Below are 25,949 nucleotides of genomic sequence, written 5' to 3' on the forward strand. Positions count from 1 at the left end.
CCCCAGCGAACCGGCGTGGTAATGAACTTCGCTCGGTCTCTAGCTCCTTGTTTCTTTCACCGCGCCTTGGTCATAATTTTGACTGTAGGTGTAAACTAGGCATGCGTACGTACGCGGTAATATTAAGTTACTAGTACTACTATACACCAAGTTGCATCACCAAGACCGCGTCTGTTCTCATCCTTTGGTTGGTTACGTGCCGCCCATCTTCTTTGTTATGGCTGTCCATTTACCCACTGGTCAATCTGAATTACTCCCCTTCCTTGACTTTTATTATACACGGTGATGACTAAGTTGTGGCCTAAAAGATTGCAGAGCGTCAGTCTCAGGAACACGTGATAGAGATGATGACCTCAGTTCACAAGATGATGAGTTCGGAACTTGCCAAAAAAAAAAAAGAGAGAGAGACGATGAGTTCGGGCCTTCGAATATGATGGGCCTGACACAAATTAGGTCAGCGAGCCCCTGGCCCATCCGTAAGCGTGCCAGCTGCCAGGGCCTGCGTTAAGACCGACACTGGCCCAGTCTTGCATCCTCTGATCCTGCGGCCTGCGCAGGCCGGGCCGGGGGATCCACACCTCGCCTACGCGCCTACGCACAGGCCAGGTCGAACTGCTCTTCCAGCAACATACGCAGTAAAAGACATATCTGAAGGAACAAACAGCATTTCCGCACGAAGAACTTCTAAACTCAGACTGGGAAACTACAATGAGAGACTGAAATTTTTTGGAAGGCTGGCACAGCTGTATATTACCACCTGAATCCGCCATAATAAGGTTGTCAGGTGGTCACTCCCAGCTTCAAACACAGAATACAACCAATACATGCTGTAGTGAAAATCTCTGACCAGCCAATGCACGGAGTAAAATGGAATGTATGATTATTCAATGAAACAACAAGACAGTCGTTTAAACTGAACCTGTATGCACCTTAAGGTTGTTAGTTTTTTCACTCGTTGCAGCCTACTTGCAATGCAGCACTATTCACCTTAAGGTTGTCAGTTTTTCACTCGTCGCAGCCTAATCACAAGGCAATATCAAACACTCATGCCTTTAGGTTGCCAGTGGTATCGAACAACGATAAAGTCCAATAGGCACATTGACAATGGTGCAAGATGGACTGAATGATTATTCAATGAAGATCAAGACAATCGTTTATTATTCATACAACACAACGAAGTACAAGTGATAATCCCACCCCCTAACAATTCTGCTCAGAAGCCTACAAGAATCTCACCTAAAGATTTCAAATCAAGGGTTCCACTGCTGCTCCACAGCAAACCCATCATATTCAAATCGATTGAAATAAAGTAGCCAACTGGAGGGGTTAGCAGGAGGACAGGCTCAGAGCTTACCCTTGAGCCTAGTCTTCAAGACATCCATGACAGCACCAAAGTCGGCCTTCACACTGACAGGTGGGTTAGCATACTTGCAAGCCATGTCTTCAATCTTGCGATCATGGTAGTCAATCTTGGACTGGGAGAACTTCAGACCGTGTGCTGTGCTGACGACCACCGTGCGGTCGTTTGGCCCAATGACACGCTGCTCCCGGAGCTTGAACAGCGCCGCAAGGGCAACCCCAGTATGCGGGCAAGCAAACATGCCAGTGCGGTCAGCGAGAGACATAGCATTCATGAGCTCCTCCTCCGTGGCCTCAGCAACAATGCCATTCGTCGCCTTCAGTGCAACGACAGCTCGGTCGACAGAAACAGGGTCACCAATCTGAATCGCAGAGGCAAATGTCGGCTCAGCCACTTGTGGCTGGAACTCAGTCCACCCTGACTTGTAGTACCGGTACAACGGGTTGGCATTGGCAGCCTGTGCGCAGACAAGCCGCGGCAGCCGATCTACAAGACCCAGAACACGGCACATCTCGAATCCCTTGTAGAACGCATATATGTTTCCGAGATTGCCTCCGGGGACAATGATCCAATCTGGCACCTCCCAATCGAACTGCTGCAGTATCTCAATGGCCGCCGTCTTCTGCCCCTCGAGCCGAAGCGAATTGAGCGAATTGGCAAGGTAAATCGGCAGCTCGGCAGTGACCTCCCTGATGAGCCGCATGCAGCCATCAAAGTCCGTGTCCAGGGAGAGCACGGTGGCGCCGTTGGCAATGGGCTGGATGAGCTGCTCGAGCGAGATGCGGTTGGCGGGTAAGAACACAATAGCAGGGATCCCGGCGGCGGCGCAGTAGGCGGAGAGCGCGGCGGAGGTGTCCCCCGTGGAGGCGCAGCCGACGCCGGCGATGGGGCGGGAGAGCGGCGCGCGGCGGAGGCGGTTGACCTGGCTGACGAGCACGGTCATGCCGAGGTCCTTGAAGGACCCCGTGTGGGAGATGCCGCAGTGCTTGACCCAGAGGTCCTTCATCCCGCCGAGGTGGTCGCGGCCGAGCCGCTCGGCCCAGAAGAGGTTGGAGTTGCCCTCGAAGAGGGAGACGATGTGCTCCGGGTCGATCTCCGGGAGCACGAACTCCTTCTTGGACCAGACGCCGGAGCCGTAGGGCCAGGTGGTGCGGCCGATGCGGGAGTCGAAGAGGTCACGCCAGTAGGAGCCCGGGAAGCGGGCCAGGGCTTCCATGTCGTGGCGCACGTCGAGGAGGCCCCCCGAGCTGGAGCGGTAGACGATCTCGTCCAGGGAGTAGCGCTCGTCGGGGTTGTCGCCGCCGGGGGCCCCCGGCGGGAACGGCTCGTACCAGGCGGAGAAGTCGTTGTTCGGGGCCGGGTGCCGCGCCGCCTCCTCGCGGATGTTCTCGTCCGCCGCGCGCCGGTGCTTGGCGGGGGCGGCCGCGGCGGCGGAGGCGTCGGTGGCGCAGCGCACGCGGTGGTCGGCGGGCCTGCGGAGGCGGAGCTGGTGGGGGGAGGAGGAGTGAGGGCGGGAGAGGAGGAAGGAGAGGGAGGAGGCGTGGGTGGCGGCGGCCGCCATGGTCGCTGGGTGGGTGCGGAAGGTTGGCGGCGACGGCGGGATTGGGAGCAGCAAGATGTGGACTGCAGAAGTGGAGGAGGGTTTTAGCCAGAGGCGGATTTTGCCAGCGAGGTTGGTGGAAAGTGGTAGAAACTGTCACGGATGGACGGTCCTGATTTAGCCGACATAGTAATCTGTCGATTCGGATGATCTGATTGACAACAACTTCGACAGCAGCATCAAGCATTTGCAGTTTTCTAATCGTTTTTTTTTTCTTTCTAATCGGCTTTTTATACTTACTCGGTCCAACAAAAAATGTCTCAACTTTGATTAAATTTAAAGACATCTTTTGATGCACGAAGGAAGTAGAACAATCATAGGGGCTTTGCAACCAAGTACCAAATAATCATTGGAGACCCTACGTCTAATTCACATCGAATAAACCTTGTTATTGTGAGAATTCTTAATACGTGGCCCATCCTTTCCAGAAAAATTCAGCCTATATATGGCCTGTGATAGGTTTTTCCTTCCACCTCAGTCCAATTTTCGCTCAAAAAAAAACCTCGGTCCAATTGATCCCTTTTTTGCTAAATGTTCATTGGTAGTCCAAAGCAATACCAGTTTTTCAAAGATAATGCAACAGCCCAGGACTTCCCCACTACCTCAATCACCAGATGCACACAGCAAAAATTTGTATTACGAAGTCGTTATGATGCCACCCAAATTGGAACAAAGATCAGTTCATGAAATCGTTCAAAAAACCAACATTGGTCAGAAAGCCAGGGCTTAGGCTGAGCAGTATGCTGTCTGGACCTTGTTCTGGGAATAATCCTGTACAGCTCCATTGAGCGCCTCTACAAATCAATCTAGAATCAGGATACATATATACTCCAGGACAATGGTCCTAGTGCTTTGTGCAACTGCCTGAATGATTTCTGGCCAGAACAACTAATGTAATCTCTGCGCTGTTTATGTCAGACTATTTTCATTTAATCAACATTTCTGCTGGTGGTGGAGTGTTCACAAAGGTTGCACTCTTGTTGAATCCTTCGAGTAACATTATCCGTACCGCTTGCAAGCCCTTGCAGAATGTAGAATTGAGCTGCAAAAGATTGGGGGTGGAGAGAGGAGTTAGCTACCGCTCTTGTTGTACAGATCAATAAAGCGTTTCAGCTTTCGAGTTTTAAGTGGTCACAGAGTTCTTAGAAGAATGGTTACTACGAATAGCGTGAAAATAAATTTCCAGGAATATTTTCGTTAAAAAATTGTAGTGCGATATAAGACCTCTTCTTGTTCTTGCTGGCTGAATGAGCGCAGAACAAAATTGATGGCACCCAACATTCCAGTTGGTCGTCCGATGCCTGTAAAACATGCGGAGGATGATATTTCAGATTCATAACCTGAACGGCAAAACAATCAAAGAAGTGGGCATCTGGCATACCAATCCTTAGACGTGGGAAATCACGGGTGTTTTTGAAATGGTGAATGACGCTTCTCATCCTGAAACATGTTAAGTAGGACAAAGGTAATGGCATATTACCAATAGCGTCCAACATAGTACTTTGACATACAAAGTTTAAATGGAGTTCATAAAATGGAACCAGTGAATAAAGTAGAAAGGCAATAAGTTAAATGAATACCCATTATGTCCACCATGTCCCCCCTTTGGCAGTAGATGTAATTTCGCAAAGGGTAAGTCTAGATCATCGTAGATCTAAAAGGAGTCGTAGAACAGCTTGTGAACAATTAGAAAATGGAACATGATAAAGCATCAGCTCAAGAAAAGCATTTACCACAACAACTTGATTGAGCGGTATCTTGAAATATGAAACCAGCATGCCAACCTGCATAAGGGATAAGATCATCGTATTCAGTAAAGGGTAAGTCTAGATTGTAGGTTGTAAGATTTTCCTATCACAAAAACCTGCATAAGGGAGTCCTATTCAGTAAAGGACAACCAAGTACAGTGATTTGTAGGTTGTAGCTGCATTAGAGTTGTGTACTTACAGACTCACCACTTGCATTCATAAAAGTCTGCGGCTTGGCCAGCATTACAGGGACATCACCAATAAGGCCTATAAAATACAAGGCAATGAGGGCAACAATGCCTTTGCACAAACTTAAATATTTATACGAGGTTTTTACGTTCGAGCGAAGAAAAAATGTAAATTAAAAACTCGTGTGCTCATGTATTGAATTAAGAGTGACAGAGAGATTGACATGTAGATACATATAACAAAACATTAACTGAAGATATTGGGTGGTTACACTTAGTGCATGAAGGTGATTGAGGAAACTTTTTTTCTCAAGAGACAGGATGCATATACAAATGATGGGTTTACAGTCCGCACCCAACTATTCCAGCTATGATAATGCCCAAAGGCAACAGGTGGCACCCATCATTTGGGCATAGAATTCTGGAATTCATTTTGAATTCCAGAAACCAACTTGTTTGGGTGGCACGGAATTGGCCATAGGAATCCAATCTCAAATTCCATGGAATTACACTATAACTAACCTCAATTCCTTTCTAAAAGCCATCATTTCTCTAGAATTGTCTCTCACTCTACAATTCCACGTGGTAGACAAACATGATTTTTGAACCCGGAATTCAAATTCAACCAAATGAAATCCTGTCAAAAATTGGATTTCATTTCATTTCTACCAAATGAAATGAATTCTTGGTTGCCAACGGGCTCTTAGTTGTTCTGTTTGAGGAAAGTGCATTAGGGATACAAAGCAATTGGATACCAATTGTTAAACCAGGTTACCCCTTGTGCATTATTCTCAAGCGTAATTAGCCGCCCAAAAAAGAAGCTACCAGACACAATAGCACGGGTAGAACGACCAAAACATAACTCAAAACTGAGCTAGGCCTATGTTGAGCAGGCCGACATTTATCTTTCAGCTAGTAGTTGTATTAATATAACTCACTCAAAAGTATAACCATTTCAATTATACAATTGATGGAACAGTATTGTACAGCTGCGCTTGTTGTAAACAAACAAACTTTGTTGTAGATTACCTTTCCCAACCATTGCCTTGAACTGTCTATTGCTGATAGAGATCCCCTCAGCTTCGGCAATAGCATCAATCATCTCAAACCCAACCTGCGAGCCAAATCAAATGATTACAACATGGTATTTGAGATACTGCAATCTGGCCTGTATGCTAAATGGAAACACCATCCAGGAATCAGGACCACTATTATTCTCAGCTGACAGTATTCAGAAGTTCATGAAAATACAGAGTTAACAGAACCCCAATTGTTTCTATCAAGCAAGCAAACAAAAAAGAGAACTCGTCTAAGGCTGAAATCAAGCCTAAGTAGCCTTTCCGAACTCACTAATTAACGTGTGACATATATTCTTGTGGACGACATAGTCAAAACAGAGTTGATAAGAAATTGCAATATTTAGCACTGCGATTTACGAATTTACACCATGATTAACTACGACAGGGCTACCAGCTGAAACACTAAAATTTCGTTCAGGATACGGGAAGCAGGAGCCAAATCGAAGGAACGCGAGAGCTTACGTTGTGGCGGGTCCCCTTGTACATCCTGCCGGGGTTCCCGAGCCCGACAAACAGCCAGGGCTTCTGGTCCCCGCCGGCAGCGGCGGCTGCAGAAGAGGAATAGGAAGCATCGGCGGCGCTGCAAGCGGGACCGGTCGCCGCCATTCTTCTAGGGCTCAACCGGCCGAACGAGATTCGCGGGAACGCGAGGCGCGTAGATGCTCCGGAAGCGGAGGCGGGGATCCCGGAGAGAAACCGCATCCCGGCCCCGGCGCCGTTGGTGGTTTTGTAGAAACGGGTCACAACTTCTGAAGAGTTGCCGGATCCGATTTCGCACACTGATTACAACAGATTCTTGACCGAATATCGCTGACCGGTTGACCCGCTGACCGCTGCCATAAAGAACTGGATTGGATTGGCCCAATGGCACAAGGACGAGTTCATCTAAGAACTTGACCAGCTGACCAGCTGACCCCTGTTCCAAGGACAGGATTGGATTGGCCATTGGTCCAGTGGCACGGCACGAGCCGAGTTTCATCCATGAAAAAAGGGGCTCATGTGCATGTATTTGTTAAACAGTTAACGGACATTCCTACAACAATGTCAAGACGCAACAAGAAAAAATTATCACAAAACTACAATATTAACGGACTAGGCCTCTCTTTCTACATGTACAATGCAAGATGCTAAGACAAGGTGCTTACGAAAATAAACCAAACACTTTTTTAAGCACCAGTGCTTATTTGTATAGAGGAGGTGTCAAGTTAGACATCTGCTTAGTCTAAATAAACATCAGTGCTTAATAAAAACCGGTTAATTTTTCTAAACACCCACCTAGACATCTTGCATTGTACATGCTCTTAAAAAAATTCGACACAGACAATCGCGTGAGAAATGTTTCTATAGACAAAGACAATAATTCTGAAGCACAACATCGATCGTTAAACGAGATTGATAACCAAATCAACAAGTTCCATCCTAGACTTGCAGGAGGCAGTAGTACTATGCAACAAACATTCTGAAGCACCAAATTAAACATCGGTAAACGAGACTCATCACCATTGCTTGCTCAAGATGGACACTTGAGAAGCAAAACCTAATCGATCAAACCAAGACACTTATCATCAGCAGAACTGCTGGGTCCTTTTCTGGCGATCAGCGGTGAGATTGAACAACTTATCAGGGCAAAGCTGGTTGAGCAGCTCCATGTACGCCAGATACAGCACCCGATCCTTGGCGCCCGTGCGATGCTTCTTGGCATGTGAACACAAGTGCTTGAGCTGCTCCAGCGTGCAGAACCCCAGCGCCTGCCCCAGCACGAGGAACACCCAGTTGATCCGCTCCTTCTCCGGCGGGATCACGGCGCGGACGCTGCCCCGCTGCCCGCACCCGCCGCAGTCCGCCATGGCCGGGCTCTGCCAGGCCTCCGGGGCACGGTCGTTCATGTCGTCGATGTGGCGCGCCACGAAGCTCCGGACTTCCAGGAACTTGGTGGCGATGTCGTAGGAGATTGTCTTCCGGGCCTCGCAGCGCCGGCATTGGACTTCGCCCTCGATTGTCGTGATGCCGAGCTGGGCGAGCTCGGAGATTGAACGGTGGATTCCCAAGCGGGATGTTGCCCATGGGAATGGCGGCGGCGGCGCGGGGACGGCGTTGTTGTTGGGCGGCGGCGGCAATGGCGGGTCGCCGCTGTTGAGGATGACGGGGAGAGGTTGTGGCGCAGGAGTGTCGTTGTTGGAGGTGCGGCGCCGGACTGCGCGACGGAAGCGGCGAGGGCCCGCCGGCGCCGGGGAAGAAGAAGCTGGGACAGTCGTCCCGATAAATCTCGTGCGAATCTGTGAGGCGCCTGCGCCATTGCCTGCAGGCGGATGCGAAGAAGAACCGATCTGAACTCCGGTCGGAGCAGCAATGAAGCCGGCGGCCGTACCGGCATCAGGGACATGCGGTGGGAAGAAGGGGATGAGCGGCAACACCGGAAGATCGTCGGAGCAGCGCTGCGGCTGCACCACGGGGGCTACGACGAGGGGAGCCTCGCGGGGCAACGTCGTCGTCGTGGACGGAGCGAGCGTGCCGCCGCCGCTGTAGATGGAGCCGAGCGAGAGATGCCACAGCGGCGGTGAGCGGCCGTCTCCATCGTCCTGGTCGCCAATCCGCTTCAGACCCGAGGAGGAGGAGGAACCAGGATGGCCGCCAGAGAAGAAGGACTCCTCCTCCTTCCCCATGGCGGACGGGGCACTGGGAAAATCGATTGCGTGTAGAACGCTTTCAGTTCGGGCCGGTATTTATGCAAAGAGAGGAAGTGTGGATTCGGTTTGTTACTGCTGGTACTCCCTAAGTCCCTATTCATCGGTTCGGATTCCTGTAAATTGGAGAATGGACCGTGTTCACACGCAGCCGGGTAATCTGCTGAAGTTTGTTACAACTAGTACTATGTGTTCGGATTCCTATTAGAAGATAGACCGTGTTCACATTGACCCGGGTAATTTTTTAAGACCATGGTCAACTGAAAAAATAAATCGACTAAAAAGTCCAAGGATAATAATATCATTTTTTTAAAATGGGGTTTATATTACAATCACGCATAAACTGGCTCATCACGCAGGAAGTCACGTAGTCACACAAAACCCTAGTAGACCACACAACTACGGCACCAACTTGCAATACTATGAGCGGCAACGGTACAAAGCCTATTGATTTTACGAACTTGTATGCCAGGATCAAAGAGCATGATCTGTTTGATATCCTCGTAAATACCACATATGGGTGAACGATCCTTCTCCGTAGAGTTAATGGCCACGGAGACAGCAAGGCAATCCGTTTCAAGAGTGGCCGGAAGATCAGACATCGAGAGAAGACTGTTGATGCCTTCCAAGCAGGCAAGAGCTTCGGCCGTTTCTGCACTAGGGCAATCGTTAATGACGTTCCAAGCAGATACCAAGACTTTACCGGTATGATCACGAACCATGGGCCCCCAGGTAGCGGAGTTGTTCGACTCCTGGAAGCTAGTATCCACATTCACTTTGAGCATGCCTTGAGTCGAAGCCTCCCAATTTTTGGTTTGCCCGGTAATCACAAGAGGCTGCGTCAGCTGCACCGGGCCATCCAGGATTCCTTTACCTTTTGCATCGATGATCTGCGAATTGGTTGTTCCATCTGCAGCAAGAGTATCTAGCTAGTTGAATAGGAAGTGGCAAAAGCCTCAACGGAAGCATCCCCTTTTGCAAAGATAATGTCATTACAAAGATGCCAGGCGCGCCACCACAGGAACATGGGTTTAATGCGGCACTCGGGATTAACTCTATCCATTAAAATTGGAACCCAATCTCTGCCGGTATAAGAGAGGATGTCTTCTGATGGGAGAGCCAATTGTTGACAAACACAATCATGGAGAGCCTTCGCTTTCGTGCGGACGACTGCATGGGAGCCGTGCTCGGGTGCCATGCCACAGATAGAGCACACGGGGAGGATATCTATGGCCCGACGATGTCTATTTTCTTGAACTGCAAGGGTATTGGTTGCTAACCTCCAATCAAAAATCCTAATCTTCGGCGCGACATTCACTTTCCAGACATTTGCCCAAATTTTCATTCCACCGTCGGGAGATGTACTGTCACCATTGGAATTTAAGTTCTGCTTTAGGGTTAGAGCAAGGCCGTAGGCGCTCTGAACTCAGAATTCCAGTCTTCTCGTAATGCCAATCACAGGCAGCAGCTTGATCTTTAGAATATCTTGAGCATCAAAGGAGTGAAAAATCGAGTGGACTAGCAGGGAGTTCCAAGTATTATTGTCCTGGTTTATGAGGTTCGCGACACGACGGATACCAGAGCGGTTAGCAGGGGTCGACACCTGGAGATTTGGGGAGTTTAGGGTCGCAGACTTCAGTTTCAAGAAATTGATATGGCTCATAGTGGCGGTTTCACTACGGATTGAGGGCATGGGGCTATGGGTGAATAGAGCAATCGGTGGATCAGTCTGGTTCTTTGGTAGTTGGGTCTTCAGGGCATCGATCATGGTTCGTAGTGTTGTTGTTCTCGACAACAATTAGAGTAAGGGGTGTCAATGCTCGATGGCACAAGTACGGGTATAAAAGTAGGACGTGTATGCCGGTCTTATAGCGAAGGTCGCCGTACACTTGGACAAGTTGACACGTCTATATTTTTTTAATAGGTTCGGTCGACCCTGCGACTTAATTCTATGTTAGGAAAAGATTCGAGGGGGTTGTTATCCTAGGGCTTGGGCCGAGCGGATCTTCCCAAGACATCTTTTAGCGAGAGATTCGTCGGGGCCGCCTCGTACTTGGACCGAACTCGTCTTTCCAAGTATCGAGGTTAGGATACCCTCGAAACTCTAACCCAACCCCTTCTCCTTCGAGCCCATGCCAACCAAGGTTAGTTCGGAGCCTCGAAACTAGAGTCCCTTAGAAGGCTTCCTCGAGGCCGATCGACTTTCAATCGAGAGCGGCGCGCGAGAGCGAACCTTAGAGGGAACACTCTAGCCCTCTCCCTTTGAGTTTATTCAAGCGAGAGTGAATGGTACATGCCCCCATGGGGGGTATTTATAACTTAGAGATCCATGACAAAAGACCATGGCTACCCTTGCGGGAGAGAGAAAAGTTAGGGCAAAATGGTAAAAGTGGTTCCTTGGTCCATAACTTTTGTGTGCACCATGAGGTGAAAAGTGAGGGTTGATACATGGTCCACCATGGACCAAAAGCCTCATCTCCACACCTTTCTTGCCCCCTACTCTAGCTCATTCCACCCTTTGACCATGGCATGAGAGGCTTGACTTGTTGACTTGTCTTCCTTTGCCATGTAGGATTGACTGCGCCACGTGGGCGTCTTGACTCATGCTTGGGAAATGTTGACTTAGTCGTTGCCACGTAGGATTTACGGCCTGGCCCATATAAGGATTTTATTTTACTACAACAGTAGCCCACTTGAGCCGGAGGCATTGAGAATGCCTTCGGGTCAACCTTCGATGCGAGACTTTTGATCCTTTTTCTCGTTCTTGTATTTATGATGGCGTCTTTGATAAATTCCCTGGCAGGCTCCCTTGTGAGGGACAGAGGTACTTGGTTGTTTTCCTGCAAAGAATAGGAGCCTTGGAGGCGTTTCGGGGAAATTCCATGCTTACGGCGAATTTCTGTGCGAGAAATCAAGTTTCGGTGGGTATTTTAGCAAAAACAGGGACCCCAAGGGCCTCTCTACGAGAAATCCGGTGTCCCGGAGGACTTTTTTGCAAAAATCAGGGGCCCTGCGGGCCTCCCAAAAATTTCTGAGGTCTTATTGGTAATTCTCCCGAAAGCTTGGGCTATCTTGCAATTTTCATTGAGCCTTGTCGGCCGCATGCGTGGACGCGGGCGGGGCCGGCTTCGCGCGCGAGCCGGGCCAGAGCTTGGGCTGCCTTCGGGCGCGCCACACTTCTTTTTTTTTAACAGGCCGACTTCTTGGGCCACGGTTGGGCCTCGGCCCAGCCGGGACCGATACCGGTTTGGGAATAAGTGGGAGATCCGACGGCCACAGGTGTGGGTGCGCCCTAGATCGGACGGCCCTGGGCCATCGTCTTCCTTCGTACGGGAGGGGACCGAACGGTCCACACTTTGCCTTTTGCAGTCGGAGCTCGTCACCGGGGGGTGAGCCAGTGCGGCGAGGACGCGGGACCTGCGCGCGGGGCGCCCTCCTTCGGCCAGGCCGTCTTCCTTTAGGGAAAAGGGGGTGCTTCCCCTTCCCATTTCTTCCCTCCCCTTTGTCTTGTTCCTTGGTGAGAAGGACGGCGAGGTGTCGCCGCACCATTGGCCTGGCCCGGACGCCTAGGGGCTCCGGTGGCCTCTAAAATGGAGACCTTGGGTACTGAGAAGCTTCACACCATATTTGTTTGGCTTGCCCGGTGCCGAAGACGCGTTCGGCGGCATCCGACATTTCTTCAAGAGCTTGGTGTAGTAGGGAGCTCCATAGGGGCATTAGCTACTTCCCACGTACGACGGAGGTTGTGTTGGTTGCCGAGGTGCGGCCACGGAAGCTCTCCATCACCGAGTCTTGGTGGGGACGCGGGGCACGCCCTAGGCCGCTAGGAGCGAGGTGCCGATCGTGCCTCCAAGTTCTCCTGGGAGATCCTCGTCGTCGGCCGCGCCTTCCTTGTTCTTGTGGGGGTAAGTGCAGCCTCGTGGTGTCAGTTTTGGTGTCTTCTAGGCGCCGGTGAGCCTTGCGGGCTTTTAGTCGAGCACCTTCGGTGCGTCCTGGGCGACACGACGTGGCGCACGTTCGGCGTGGCTTGGTGCGAGCCTGCTGCGGTGTTGGTGCGGCGGGGAGCGCGGCGTGTGCATGAGCAAGGCACGACACCGTGTGGACGCGGCGCGGGCACAGCACGAACGCAACTCGAGCGCGGCACGGGCACGGCCCGCGGGACGGCCCAACCGGCCCAGGTTTCTTTTTTCTTCCTTTGACACAGCGACATGGGCCGGGCGCCTCGGCCCAGGAGCTTGGCTCCCTCTCCTCCTTTTTTTTTGCCTCCTTTCGGAATTTTGCCGCTCTTGGCTAATTTTCAGCGGGTCTTTTTGCAGGTGAGATGGCGGGACCCGATGTCGAGCGTCCGGTCGGTGAACCGTTGAGGGGGTTTCCCAAGGGGCCCGAGACGCAGCTTGCGGCGAACCGTCCGTTGCGGAAGAAGAAGGTCTCCTTCCGCCCTCACGGTGGTCCTCCCTTGGTCCCGACGGTGCCGGTGGATGGTGGAGGTTGGGCGCACGACCACCTTCTTCCCTCATTGACGAGCCTCGAGGATCTTGCCCAGCTGGAGGAGGCGGGATACTTCCCCAAGGGGGATGGTATCCTGCCTGATGGCGAGGAGGTTAGGCTCGACCAACGGCGGCGTTCGGGATGCATCGTGGCATTCTCGGCTTGGTTTCACACCGGCATGTGTGCCTGTTCACCCCTTCTTGCTGGAGTTCCTGGAGACGTACGGCATCGAGTTGGCCAAGCTTCACCCGTCGACGATCGTGAGGTTGAACGTTTTCAGGTGGCTGTGTGAGACGGCGCTTCACGAGGAGCCCTCGATGAAGCTTCTGCTGTTCTACTTCACCGTGGAGGTGAGGGAGTTGCTCACTCCGGACGGCTTTGCTTTGAGCGCCTTTGGTTCGGTGAACCTGAGGCTTTGTTCCGGTTTTGGGGACGACTTCCTGCTCATGCCGGGGAAGAGCGCGGAGCGGTTGTTCGTCAAGTGGGAGTCCCAGTGGTTTCTTCTTCGGGCCTCGAAGACCTGTCTTCGGCACACGGGTGATCTCCCTCAGCACTCTGGGGCCGGAGGCCTTAGGGAGGTGTCTCACCCCGGTGATCCTCGGTCGGCCGACCTCTGGAAGGTGGCCAAGATCAAGGAGGTGTCTGCCGAGAGGAGCTTTCGTGACCTCATTGAGAAGATGGTGATGGCGGGGCGCTTCATGATGAGGAGTCGTCCGAGGTCCGAGATTGGGATCCCTCGATCTTTCCGTCCTCCACAGCTTGTCACCGCACGTGAGTGTCACCCCTCTCCCCCTCGCGCTTTGATTGTTTTCCCTTGTGTAGGTACTTAACAGTTTTGGCTTGTCTTTTTCAACGACGTTTTCTGAGAAGAGGGCGGCATTGTGGGCCGCACAGCTGATAGGTCCGTATGGAGGACCAGAGCACCGCGACTACGAGACCAAGATCAGCGAGGGAGGATGCCACAACATCATCGCGAAGTGCTTCGGGAAGATGGTGCCGATGCGACAGGACCCGAAGCTTGGTCGCCTTCTCCGAGTGGGCGATCGCTACTCCCGCTTGGCGACACCGTCAATGTTGGCGGTGGGGTCCAAGTTACGGGACTCTTGTGGGAAGGCGAAGGTGGGAACGGCGGTGTTGGGCTTGGCGGTGCCTGTCGCGCCGGTCCACAAGATACCTCGTCCGTTGAGTGGATGCAAGAGGAAAGCTCCCCTGACTCCTTGTCCTTCTCTTGACTACGCCCCAGCGGATTCGGCGGATCTCGTCATGGGCGAGTCGAGGTCCCCCCTACGGGTGACCTTGGACCTGCACATGAAGGGGAAGATTGGACTTGAGCAAGTTCTTCCTCCTTCAAGTCACGAGGTTGAGGCTTTCACTCGCGAGACGGGGCTTCGGCTTCGGAGCGACTCAGTGGTGGAGTTGTCGACCGGAGCCAGCGATGTGGGCGTCCAGGTGTTCTCCATTGGTCGCGAGCGTCCCAAGGAGGATGCTCCTACCTCGGGTGAGGGCCCTTCTCTTTTGGTCATGTCATCCTTTTTCCGAATGATTTTGACATGATTTTCTTGGTTTGTTTTCAGGTGCGAGGGTCGCGAAGCCCGGGGTTCATGAGGGCGAGCCCCCGACTCGAGCGAGGGATGGAGCACTTCCGACGACCAAGGATGGAGCGAGAGACCCTTTCATGACAGTGGAGCTGGTGAGCATCCGTGACGTATCTTCCTTGATCCTTCGGGTTAGCTTTGTGCTAATTCCATCTTCTTTGTAGGCGAGGGGTTTGGTCGAGGCCGTGGGTGCCCTTCCTGCCCTCAGGACTCAGGTGGGGGCACTTTTCGCTGCTTTGGACGTGGAGATGTCCAAATCTACCCTTGCCTTGAATTATGAAACGGATGGAATAGTTTATAAATTTCGATTGGCTACCGAGCTGACCGGGTTATATACTTTTAACTGTTTCACAAACAGCTCGTATAAATTTGTGTATTTGGATCAAGCCGACACTCGTTTCTAGTGTTCTCTATGCATCCGGTAACAAAATTACAGAACACCATGTTTGCACAAGCTGAACTACCCTCATAGGTTTTGAAAAGACACATGAGCCGTCAGTCTAAACAGAGATAATTTAAGATAATGTTTGGTTGCAGATCGAGGTGTAATGGAATGGAACCATTCCATTTTTATGAGATGGAACGGAATAGAATGGTACCGTCACGGTGTTTAGTTGGAAAAATAGAACGGGTATAGAAATTTTGTTTGGTCAGTGGAAATAAAGAACGGAACGGTTCTTCTTCCTCCTTCGATTTTCTGCCGTTGCTCCGTCCCCTTTGCCGCAGCTCCTCCTCTGTCCCCGATGCGCCATTGCTGCTGGCTCTTCGGTTCCTCTCATCACAAAATCACTCAATTTTCTTGGGCAGAAAAAAGGCGGAGAGAACAAATTAGGGAGCAGAGATTAGAGAGACCCGGCCGATTCAACCACCCACCGCTCAGCTCCGTCTGCGCCTTGCAAAGAACACCACGCTTCCGGCTAGAGATTTCCAGGAGAACACTGCACTTCCGGTCGTCACCCGCGCCGGCGCCGTCCCGCCGGCGCCCCGCGCCGCCCATCCAGCCCCCGCGCCGGTGCCGTCCCGCCACTGCTCCGTTGTCTCCCCGCGCCTCCTCATCCCACCGCCGCCTTCGCCTGGCCGCTACTCTGCCGTCTCGCCGCGCCGCCGCTCGTTGCCGTCGTGCCCGTCTGCCAGACGAGAGAGAGCGAGGCGAGGGGTGGGCAGAGAGAAAAAAGAGACTAGAGTACAGAGGCGCGCCCACCAATTCCAGGTAGAACGAGATGATACCTCAAAATCCGAAGAACCGTTTCGTTCCGCATCTGTGCAGAACATTCCAACCAGTTGGTTCCATTCCAAAATGTTGCATTCTACCGACCAAACGCTGGAATCTTTTAAATTCTCGAACCATTCATTTCATTCCACTTGATGACACCAACCAAACACTACCTAAGATCGCCAAACACACTATGGCTTGGGACACCTCCTTCAAGACAAGCCGTGAAAACTCAGCTCCGTCGACAAGGTAAAAAACAAAAAACAACAAATTCCAGAAAGTCAGGACGCGATGTGGACACCAATGATCTAGACGACACTATCTACACCGTAGAGGCGTCATCGTCAAGAATATACAAATATAACATGAAAAATGGTAAAACTGGATGCCATACGTTTATCCGTGATTCTCCGCTTGCTGACGATAAATCGGCTGTTAGAGACGGAGAAACCTTCGGTGATCAAAACTTTCTTCCTACGGCTAGGTTCGTGGCCGGTCTCTCAACTTATAATTTTAGGGATTCCGGGTAATTCAGATCGTCTGTTACAATCAACAACTGCATTTTTTCACGAGTTTTTTTTCCAGGCCCGTAAAGCTTAGGGGGCTGGGCCGGTCCGATTGTGCTTGATGTCATGCCTGAACCTTAATGCGGCCATTTGGAACCGGCCCGGCCCCTTTATTATCGAGTTTGGGGGTCGTGTCCGGAGTAGGCCCGTTTAGTTGGAGTCCCGCACTTCTTGGATTCAAAGCCTCCCTCTCCCACGCGAAAAAAAAGCTAGCCCCTCTCTCTCTCTTTCCAAACTCCCAGCAAACTCCCAGCAAATCGAAAGAGGGGAAAATGCCACCGCAACGTCTTCCTCCGCCTTCTTCCACTTCCATCCCGGCGCCACCAACCGGCCTCTGCCTCTCCCCCTACCGCAGCCCCTCCGCTCCCATGGCCGCGCCTCGGCCCTGGAAGGATCTCCTGCGCGCCGCCCTGCGCGCGATCATCCGCCACGTCCCGTGCGAAGCGGACCGCCTCGGCCTCGGCGCCGTCTGCTTCTCCTGGCGCCTGGCCCTCGCGCGGCTCGCGCCCCTCCCGCCCGCGCCGCGCCAGCTCCCGTGGGTCCTCTGCCCGTCCCCGCTCGGGCCCACCTTCTCCTGCCTCCTCTGCGGCGGCGGCGCCGCCCACCCGCCCCCGTCCACGGCGACGCGGCCGCGGCGGGAGCGCGCTGCTTCGGCTCGTGGGACGGCGGCTGGCTCTTCCTCGCCGTCGACGACACCCGAGGCCACGAGATCCTCAACCTCCGCAGTGGCAAGCGCCTCCCTATCCCCGACGACTTCCCCATGCGATTGGGGAAGCGCGCCCCCATGGTCATCTGCGCCGCCACCCTCTCTCACCCGCCGGATAACCCGCGGTGCGTCGCGGCCGCCATCGTGGAGATGCTCCCGGTCGGCACCGACTCGCCGCTCTTGACGTTCTGGCGCATGGGGCACCCCGTGGGCGCCAAGGTCACGAGATCGGGGAACGAGAGGGAGGACATCATACACCGCGAGGGCGCCTTCCTTGTGCTTTCCAGAGCGGAAACGCTGCTCGCGTACACCCCGCGGTTCCATGGATTCAAGGGCGACCTGCTCATCGGCTGCGACGTCGTCCCCTTCCTGCGCGGGGGCCGCGATTACGGCGACCATCGCGTCCACGGCCGCTACCTCGTGGAGTCCCGCGGGGAACTCCTGATGGTCGGCAGGCTCGCTCCTCGTCCTCTGGCGCCGACGTCGGCGTTCAGGGTGTTCCAGATGGAGCGGACGCGGGCGCTCGGCAGCGGCAATGTTGGGTACACCTGGAGGGAGCTGCCTGCGTTGGATGGCCGGATGCTGTTCGTCCAACGAGTCTGCTCCAGGTCCTACGAGGTGTCTGACTACCCAGGCTTCGAGGACGGGGTGTACTTCCTGGATGATGGGGTGGACGTCTGCGATCCGTGCTTTGACAATGGAAAGTGGTCTGCGCCGCCTTCCCACGTCGACCGCCGCTTCCCGCCTGGGCAAGTCCTATCGGTCTACAGGTCTCCGGTTTGGTTCCTCCCTTGAGATAGCAGGTTTTGGCAATGGGTGCTCAGCTTAGTTTGTGATGGCGCAGCATATGTTTTCTGTCGATCTGGCTACTATGTCGCTTCATTTACATTGTGTAGTCGCCTCTTTCTGCGATCTATAGTTTCATCATGCTGAGATTGTTGTAGATATCCTTGACAGTGACATAATTGTTGTTCAGTCTCATAAGTGTAATGATATGATGTGGTGAGATGTTAGCTGAAGTAAGCTTGGAGTCCTCCTTTCGAATTTGAAATCATTTCCATCTAGGCTCAGTGCGTACTTTGTTTGTTTTACCTATCATTACTACTTGATCTCTAGATAGTACTAATTTCTTGTACTCAATCTGATTTCATCAACTGTAATGACATTCAGTTGATGATAAGAGATGCATCACACCCTTGTGATGAACTATGGATATTGCAATGCGAGAATGTGCACCTTAGTGCTTAGACTTTTACTGATATACACACACAATACTATGGAATTGAATTTGCATGAAGGATGAACTAGTATGATTCTGTGGCTCTTGCATGAAAGATAAAGTGTATGATTCTGTGGCTCTTGCATGAAAGATAAAGTGTATGATTCTGTGGCTCTTGCATGAAAGATAAAGTGTATGATTCTGTGGCTCTTGCATGAAAGATAAAGTGTATGATTCTGTAGCTCTTGCAATTACTTAACTCGTTTACCATGTACTCCATGAAGGTACTGGAGTAAGCGAGTACTACCTCTGTATGTGTTCTGATGCTCTGAGCAGAAAAGCAGAATCTACATTACTAATCTTATCCCAAGATTTAATTATGCATGCCAATCTTTAATCTTACTGAATTTACATTGCATAACTAAGTGTTTATCTTGTCAATGAGCATATTGCTGTTGGTTCTTTATGATTGATCATTTTGCAAGGAAGTACACATGATACATTGAAATTACCTCGTTGTTCTACTCTGAGACGCTAGAGTCCTGTTTCTGATTCAGCAGTGTTACTTCTATTTATGTGAATACCGTGCAGTACAACCTACTGTCCTGTTTGTATGATTTAGTAGGGCATGTGGTTCCTTAGAAATGGCGAATTATCTGCATTTTCTTTAGTCACAACATAACTGGTTAGTGGTTACATACTTACGTTACTCCTAGTTTAACTGTAGAGTTTCTGTTATTGCACTCCTTAAATAAATGGAAGCTGCAATCTACATTTGTCGAAAAGACAACAGAACTTTTTCATGGGTGATTCTTTCTGGTACCAGTTAACAGATGATCACTAATTCCAGTAAATCAAGGAATGTACAGAGGCGTTATGGTGCTCTGTTTGTGAGATACCCTCTCTTGCTAGTACTATTTTTCTTCTTAGAAAAGACTACACTGGTAGCACGTACTGTCGCATCAGTGGCACCCGGGGTACCACCGCTGCACGACGCGTGGGTCGCCTCGCTTGCTCCCCGGGAGGATCACACCCCGGGCGGCAGTGTACAAGCTGCCCGGCAAGCTACCACTCCGGCAGGGCTAGCGGGGTTTCGAGGGAAAATTCCTGCCTGGGCGCCTCCCGGGAAGCAACTTGCCGGGAGGGGCGTTCCCGGGCGTAGGTTTCCGTTGCGAGAACGGGACCGAGCAAGCAGAACAGCGACGCCACATGGGTGCGCGGCAGGCACCCTGTGCGCAGGGTTCGTCAGGACAAGGAGTGAGGCGCATGGAGCATTTAATGAACCGACAGAAAGGGGATTTCCCGTCAAGTCAAGCAAACAGTGACTGCTCAAGAGTAGTTTTCAGGCCTTTAGACCCCTAGTTACAGGGCTAGTATTCTTGCATGTATGCCAGCACACCGAGGAGGAGCTGTCCGAGCTCCTTGCTCGCTACTTGTAAACCATGCACCGTGGCACCTGTGGTATCCCCTTGGCTATAAAAAGAGTACCCCGCCAACGGTCAAAGGGATTCGTTCGCTGGACCAACTAGTAGTACAACACTAGCATTAGCCCAAAGTAGCAAAGGACACTTAGCCAAGAAGAGAGCACCCGGGGGCTCCCCCCGGCAACCAGTAAGCACTTGTTCTTCTGTCAATACAAGCTCAGACAAGCAGGACGTAGGGTTTTACACCTCCGGGTGGCCCGAACCTGGGTAAAACGCGCGTTCGTGTTCATTGTGTGTTGGCGCGCTTCACATTGGCCCCGCCAGCGATCGTCGGAGCGATCCCAGTCGCCCACTGCCGAACCAAAAAGGGGGTCCCCACGCATCCCCGGTGTCAAATCCCCGTGCTACGACATCTGGCGCGCCAGGTAGGGGTCGCGTGAGGAGAGCTCGCTGGTGACCGCCGGCGGCGACGTCTACACCAACGTCGGCCTCGTCTTCCTCGACGACAGGGCCGGCCGCCATGCCCCCCAAGCGGGCTGGCGACTCCAGGATCGACCCGTCTGCAGCCCAAGTGGCGCACACGCGGTCGCACGACGTGCCACGCGCGTCGCAGGAGCAGGGTGACCCTGAGCGTGCCCGGGCGCAGCAACCGCAGTCGCAGCCGTCGCCCCCGCGGCCGTCGGCTGACAACCGGCCAAGGGGGCCGGCGGCTCCCCGCGCCGGAGCCAGCCGCGCGAGCGGCTATAACGCCGCCCGTGCCCTGCAGCGGGCCACCTCGCGGGCCGACGACCCGCAGCAGCAGACACCGCGCGAGGAGCACGGTGCGTCGTGGGCAACGCCGACCCACTCACGCTCGACTCACCCGAGGGCGCCGGGGGACAGGGCGGAGGGCAGCCGCTCGAAGAACCGGCAGCCTCCCACGCAAACCCCGGCGGAGGCCATCATCGCCGCGCGCGTCATGGTGCGCTACGAGCCGCCGCAGGGCACGCCGGCGCACGAGGTTTGGAGTGCGGAGCTGGAGGCGCTCCTGGCACTCGTCGCCCAGCAGCCGCAAGGCAAGGGTGCCCCGGCTAGCTCAAGGCGAGGGCGCCCCGGCTGGCTCAAGCCGGGGACAGAACCTAGGACGCGGAGGTGCGCCTCGCGTCTCGGGGCAAGGAGAGAACCCTCCCCCGCAGGGAGGGCCGGCAGGGAGGGCCGGGAGCGCGGGGACCCGGACGGGTCCTCGGACTCGTCACCCACCGTCACACGAGGTGACGCGCGCGGCATCTTGAATGCCCGCCAGCAGAAGGACCAGCGCCCGCGCCTGGAGCGCCGGCGCCCGCGCGCGGTGGAGCGCGTAGGCCCGCAGGAGCAGGAGGATGCTCCTATGGGCCCCGAGGACGGTTGCACCGCGTTCACACGTGAGCTGCGGCGGGGGACATGGCCCCGCAAGTTCTGAGCGCCCGCGCTCGGTACGTACGATGGGACCGTGAATCCCAAGGATTTCTTCCTGACCTACACGTTGGGGATGCATGCCATCGGCGCCGCCGACAAGGTCAGAGCCAACTGGTTCCCGATGGTCCTTAAGGGATCAGCGAGGACCTGACTGCTCAACCTGCCTGCTCGGTCCATTGCCACTTGGGCGGACCTGCGCGAGCAGTTTGTGAGCGCGTTCCAGGGCGGCTACAAGCGCCCGGTGCAGAAGCCGGGAGAGACGTTGCAGAGCTTCGTCAACCGCTTCTCCAACCTCTCCTACTCCATCCCGGAGGTGGAGGCTGCCGCCATCATCAACACCTTCACCATCAACTTTCGCGGCCCCAAGATGCACGAGAAGCTGAGCACGCATCGGATCCGGACGACACAGGATCTGTACGCCCTGACGTACAAGTGTGCCATGGCCGAGGAAGGCCGCTTGGCGCCTGAGCTTGCGGCTAAGGCTGCCGCGAGCCCAGGTGAGGGCTCGCAGAAGAAGAGCTCCTGTAAGCGCAACGGGAAGCAAGTCCTCGCTCCGGAGTTGGGGGATACCACGAGGCCCACAAAGAAGGCCTCGTCCGGTGGCGGGTCTGGCGGCAAGCAGGGCGAAGCGTCCCGCTGCCCCATCCATGCCCACGCTACCCACGACGCGCAGGACTGCCGCGTCCTGCAGGGTATCAAGCAGCGGCGCGAGCAGCGCCACGAGGAGCGCCGAGCAGCTGGCGCCTGCTTCAACTGCGGCGACATCGGGCATCTCTCCCGAGGTTGCCTGAACGACCCCAGAGCAGGGCCGAAGCCTGCCGGCGGCGGTGCCGGCAGGGAGGAAGCCCAGGGGGGACGGGGCCAGGCCCGCGCTGGCAGGGAGCGCCCTCCCCGGGGACGAGACAGGGCTCGCGCAGAGGAGCAGCGCGAGTCCGACTGCACCGGGGGCGACGAGCCGGGCTTCCAGGAGCCCCGCGGCATCGCCTACATCCATGGGGGAGCTTACGCTCTCTCATCCCACGCCGCGGTGAAACGCCTCACCCGGGAGGTGTGTGCGCTGTTGCCGGATGCGGAGCCGCAGCAGCCGTTGAAGTGGTCGCACGTCCCGATCACCTTCAGCGCCGACGATCACCCTGCGCGGCAGCTGGGTTCGGGGGTCATACCCTTCGTGATCTCACCGATCATCAACAACATGACGGTGACCAAGGTGCTGGTGGACAACGGAGCGGGGCTGAACCTCCTGTCCACCAGGTTAGTGGAGAAACTCCAGTTGCCGGTGGAGCAGCTGAAGCCCACTGACCCGTTCCGGGGAGTAAACCCCGGGATCGTGCGCCCCAAGGGGCGCATCACGCTGCCGGTGACCTTCGGGTCCCGGGAAGCGTTCAGGACCGAGCACGTAGTGTTCGACGTCGCGCACACCCCGTTGCCCTACAACGGGATCCTTGGACGGCCGGCGCTGATCAAGTTCATGGCGGCGACTCATTGCGCCTACGATGTGATGAAGACGTCGTCCGTGTACGGAGTCCTCTCCATCAGGTGCGACCTTAAGGATGCGGCCTGGTGCGTTGGCGAGGTTGTTAGGGCCGCCGCCGCAGCCGCCGCCGGTGATGACGACGTTGCTGGGAGTGAAGGATCGCCGGGCGACGGCCTGGCAACTAAAAAGGCCCGCGCTGCCCCACAAGAGCTTGTCGGGGGAGGCGCAGGCTCGAGCTCGCGGCCCGGCAAGGGCCAGAAGCTCAAGGAGGAGGCCGCCAAGGTGAAGAAGTTGCCCCTCCAAGCCGGCAATGAGGAGCGCACCGTCACCGTCGGTGCGAACCTCACTGCCGAATAGAAAAGCGCCCTCATCACTTTCCTCCGGGAGAATGCCGACGTGTTCGCTTGGGAGCCGTCGGACCTTCCCGGAGTCCCTAGGGAGGTGATTGAGCATCGACTCGCGGTGCGCCCAGACTCCCGCCCCATCAAGCAGAAGATCCACCGGCAAGCGCAGAAGCGCAAAGATTTCATCAAGCAAGAAGTGGACAAGCTCAAAGCTGCGGGGGGCTATCAAGGAAGTACTGTACCCCACTTGGTTAGCTAATCCTGTTGTAGTGCCCAAGGGGGAAAATAAACTACGCATGTGTGTAGATTTTACTGATCTTAACCGTGCGTGTCCGAAAGATCCTTTCCCTGTACCCCGCATTGACCAAATAGTAGATTCCACTGCCGGTTGCGATTTGCTGAGCTTTTTAGATGCATTTTCCGGCTACCATCAAATTAAGATGGCAGTCGAAGACGAGGAGAAAACAACGTTCATCACCCCGGTTGGCTGCTACTGCTACACGTGCATGCCTTTCGGGTTGAAGAACGCGGGCTCAACATTTCAGCGTGTGTTGCGCGAGTGTTTGGGACCCAGCTAGGCCGAAACGTAGAGGCCTACATGGACGATGTCGTCATCAAGTCAAAGCGCGGGGACTCGCTGATTGATGAGTTGCGGGAGACGTTTGATAACCTCCGCAGGATCAAACTCAAGCTGAACCCTGAGAAGTGCACCTTTGGTGTAGACTCGGGTCAACTTCTGGGTTTCTTGGTTTCGCACAGGGGGATTCAAGCCAACCAAAGAAGATAGAAGCTATCGAGAAAATGGAGGCTCCCCGCAAGGTGAAGGACGTCCAGCGCCTCAACGGCTGCATCGCTGCGCTGGGCCGCTTCATCTCAAGGTTGGGCGAACGCACCCTACCTTTCTTCAAGGTAATGAAGAAGAGGGGCTCGATAGATTGGACCCCCGAGGCCGAGGCGGCGTTCCAGGATCTCAAGCAGTACCTGAAATCGCCACCCATCCTCGTCGCCCCCAAGCCGGGCGAGCCGCTACTACTCTACCTAGAGGCGACTGACCAAATGGTCAGCTCGGTGGTCAGCTCGGTGCTGGTTGTCGAGAGAGAGGAGGATATCACGGGAGCTGAGGTCGTGGGGTAGGGGGCTGAGCCGCCCCCGGCAACCGCCTCGGACCCGGGGACCGCCCTAGAGCCGGCAGCGTCGGCACCACGCAAGCGGCTCGTGCAGCACCCGGTGTACTTCGTCAGCACGGTGCTGCGCGATGCCCGCACGAGGTACCCGCAGGTGCAAAAGCTCCTACTGGGGATTCTGCTTGCATCACGCAAGCTGCGCCACTATTTCCAGGCGCACCGCGTCACGGTGGTGTCGGGGTTCTGCCTCGAGCGAGCCCTCACCAACCGTGAAGCCACCGGGAGGGTGGCCGAGTGGAGGATGGAGCTGTCAGAGTTTGATCTGCACTTCACCAACACCAAGAGCATCAAGAGTACGGCCCTGGCGGACTTCGTCGCAGAATGGACTTCGACGGGCATAGAAGAGGAGGAGCCGGAGACCAGCTTGCCGGGCAAGCTGGACGAAGGCCGCTGGATCCTGTACTTCGACGGCGCGTTGAGCCTCCAGGTAGCCGGCGCCGGGGTCATCATCGAGTCGCCAACGGGAGATCAATTGAGCTCCATTAACAACATGGCAGAATATGAAGGGCTGCTCGCCGGGTTGCGGGCGGCAATCGCTCTGGATATCAAGCACCTGGTCGTTCGCGGGGATTCCCAACTCGGGATCAACCAGGTCAACAAGGACTACGACTGCCCGCAGATGGCAGCGTACATGGATGAATTCCGCAAGCTAGAACACAAGTTCAAGGGCCTGCGATTTGAGCACGTCAAGCGGAAGGATAACTTCGCGGCTGACGAGCTGTCCAAGTGGGCAGCGGAGCGCCGGAAGGTTCCGGCGGGGATGTTCTGGCACAGGTAGACTGCGCCTTCGGTCGCCCCCAAGCCGTCTGCCGGGGAAGCCCCCCCGGCAACCAAAGGAAACCCCGCAGTGGCAGAGGTCCATGCCGCCGACGCAACAGCATGCGTTGGCAGGGAGACCCCGCCTTGGGCGGTGGATATCGCCCGCTACCTGAAGGGAGAAGCCCTCCCGGAAGATGACGTTGCCGCGGAGCGCGTGACCCGGCAAGCCAAGATGTACGCCGTGGTGGACGGCAACCTCTACCGAAGGTGTGCAAATGGAGTCAAGCTCCTCTGCGTGCCCCAGGACGAGGGGCGCGCGCTACTGGAGGAGATACACCGAAGCACATGCTCCCACCATGTTTCGGCACGGTTTCTACTGGCCCACGGCCCTAGCCGACGCGGAACAGCTGGTGAAGACGTGTGAGGCGTGCCAGTTCCATGCGAAGAAGAGCAACCAGTCGGCGCAGACCCTGCAAGTCATTCCGTCCTCCTGGCCGTTCGCGGTCTGGGGGCTAGATATCGTCGGCAAGCTGCCTAGAGCGGTTGACGGCTACGAGTACTTGCTCGTGGCCATCGACAAGTTCTCCAAGTGGGTGGAAGTGGAACCAGTGCGGAAGGTGACCGCCCAGGCGGCCATCAAGTTCTTCAAGAGCATTGTGTGCCGGTTTGGTGTGCCTAACGACATCATTACCGACAACGGCACACAATTTACGAGCGCGGTGTTCCAGGCCTACTGCGAGGGCATGGGCACCAAGATACACTTCGCGTCTGTTGCTCACCCAAGGAGTAACGGGCAGGCGGAGCGAGCCAACGCAGAAGTGCTGTAGGGGCTCAAGACGTGAACCTTTGACAAGTTCAAAGACCACGGGAAGCACTGGGTCGAA

General features: G+C 54.6%; 4 protein-coding genes across 4 annotated transcripts; 1 reads left to right on the forward strand and 3 right to left on the reverse strand.

Moving 5' to 3' along the window:
• Window positions 1-1,104: 1,104 nt before the first annotated feature.
• LOC100839814 (threonine synthase, chloroplastic) lies at window positions 1,105-3,008 on the reverse strand. Its single transcript, XM_003567907.4, has one exon. The coding sequence runs from the start codon at window positions 2,919-2,921 to the stop codon at window positions 1,344-1,346; it is 1,578 nt and encodes a 525-aa protein (XP_003567955.1). The 5' UTR covers window positions 2,922-3,008; the 3' UTR covers window positions 1,105-1,343.
• Window positions 3,009-3,577: 569 nt separating this feature from the next.
• On the reverse strand, window positions 3,578-6,809 carry LOC100840419 (peptidyl-tRNA hydrolase, mitochondrial). Its single transcript, XM_003567909.4, has 8 exons — window positions 6,438-6,809; window positions 5,926-6,010; window positions 4,908-4,975; window positions 4,694-4,744; window positions 4,541-4,614; window positions 4,342-4,400; window positions 4,185-4,261; window positions 3,578-4,002 (listed from the first exon to the last, which is right to left on the reverse strand). The coding sequence occupies exons 1-8, from the start codon at window positions 6,675-6,677 to the stop codon at window positions 3,886-3,888; spliced, it is 771 nt and encodes a 256-aa protein (XP_003567957.1). The 5' UTR covers window positions 6,678-6,809; the 3' UTR covers window positions 3,578-3,885.
• Window positions 6,810-7,401: 592 nt separating this feature from the next.
• On the reverse strand, window positions 7,402-8,655 carry LOC112270929. Its single transcript, XM_024459608.1, has one exon. The coding sequence runs from the start codon at window positions 8,636-8,638 to the stop codon at window positions 7,541-7,543; it is 1,098 nt and encodes a 365-aa protein (XP_024315376.1). The 5' UTR covers window positions 8,639-8,655; the 3' UTR covers window positions 7,402-7,540.
• An 8,234-nt stretch (window positions 8,656-16,889) lies between these two features.
• LOC104583105 lies at window positions 16,890-18,524 on the forward strand. Its single transcript, XM_014898536.2, has 2 exons — window positions 16,890-17,056; window positions 17,140-18,524. The coding sequence occupies exons 1-2, from the start codon at window positions 16,890-16,892 to the stop codon at window positions 18,020-18,022; spliced, it is 1,050 nt and encodes a 349-aa protein (XP_014754022.1). The 3' UTR covers window positions 18,023-18,524.
• Window positions 18,525-25,949: the final 7,425 nt, after the last annotated feature.

The sequence above is a fragment of the Brachypodium distachyon genome, chromosome 2, assembly GCF_000005505.3.
Source record: "Brachypodium distachyon strain Bd21 chromosome 2, Brachypodium_distachyon_v3.0, whole genome shotgun sequence".
In the NCBI taxonomy this organism is placed as follows: Eukaryota; Viridiplantae; Streptophyta; class Magnoliopsida; order Poales; family Poaceae; genus Brachypodium; species Brachypodium distachyon.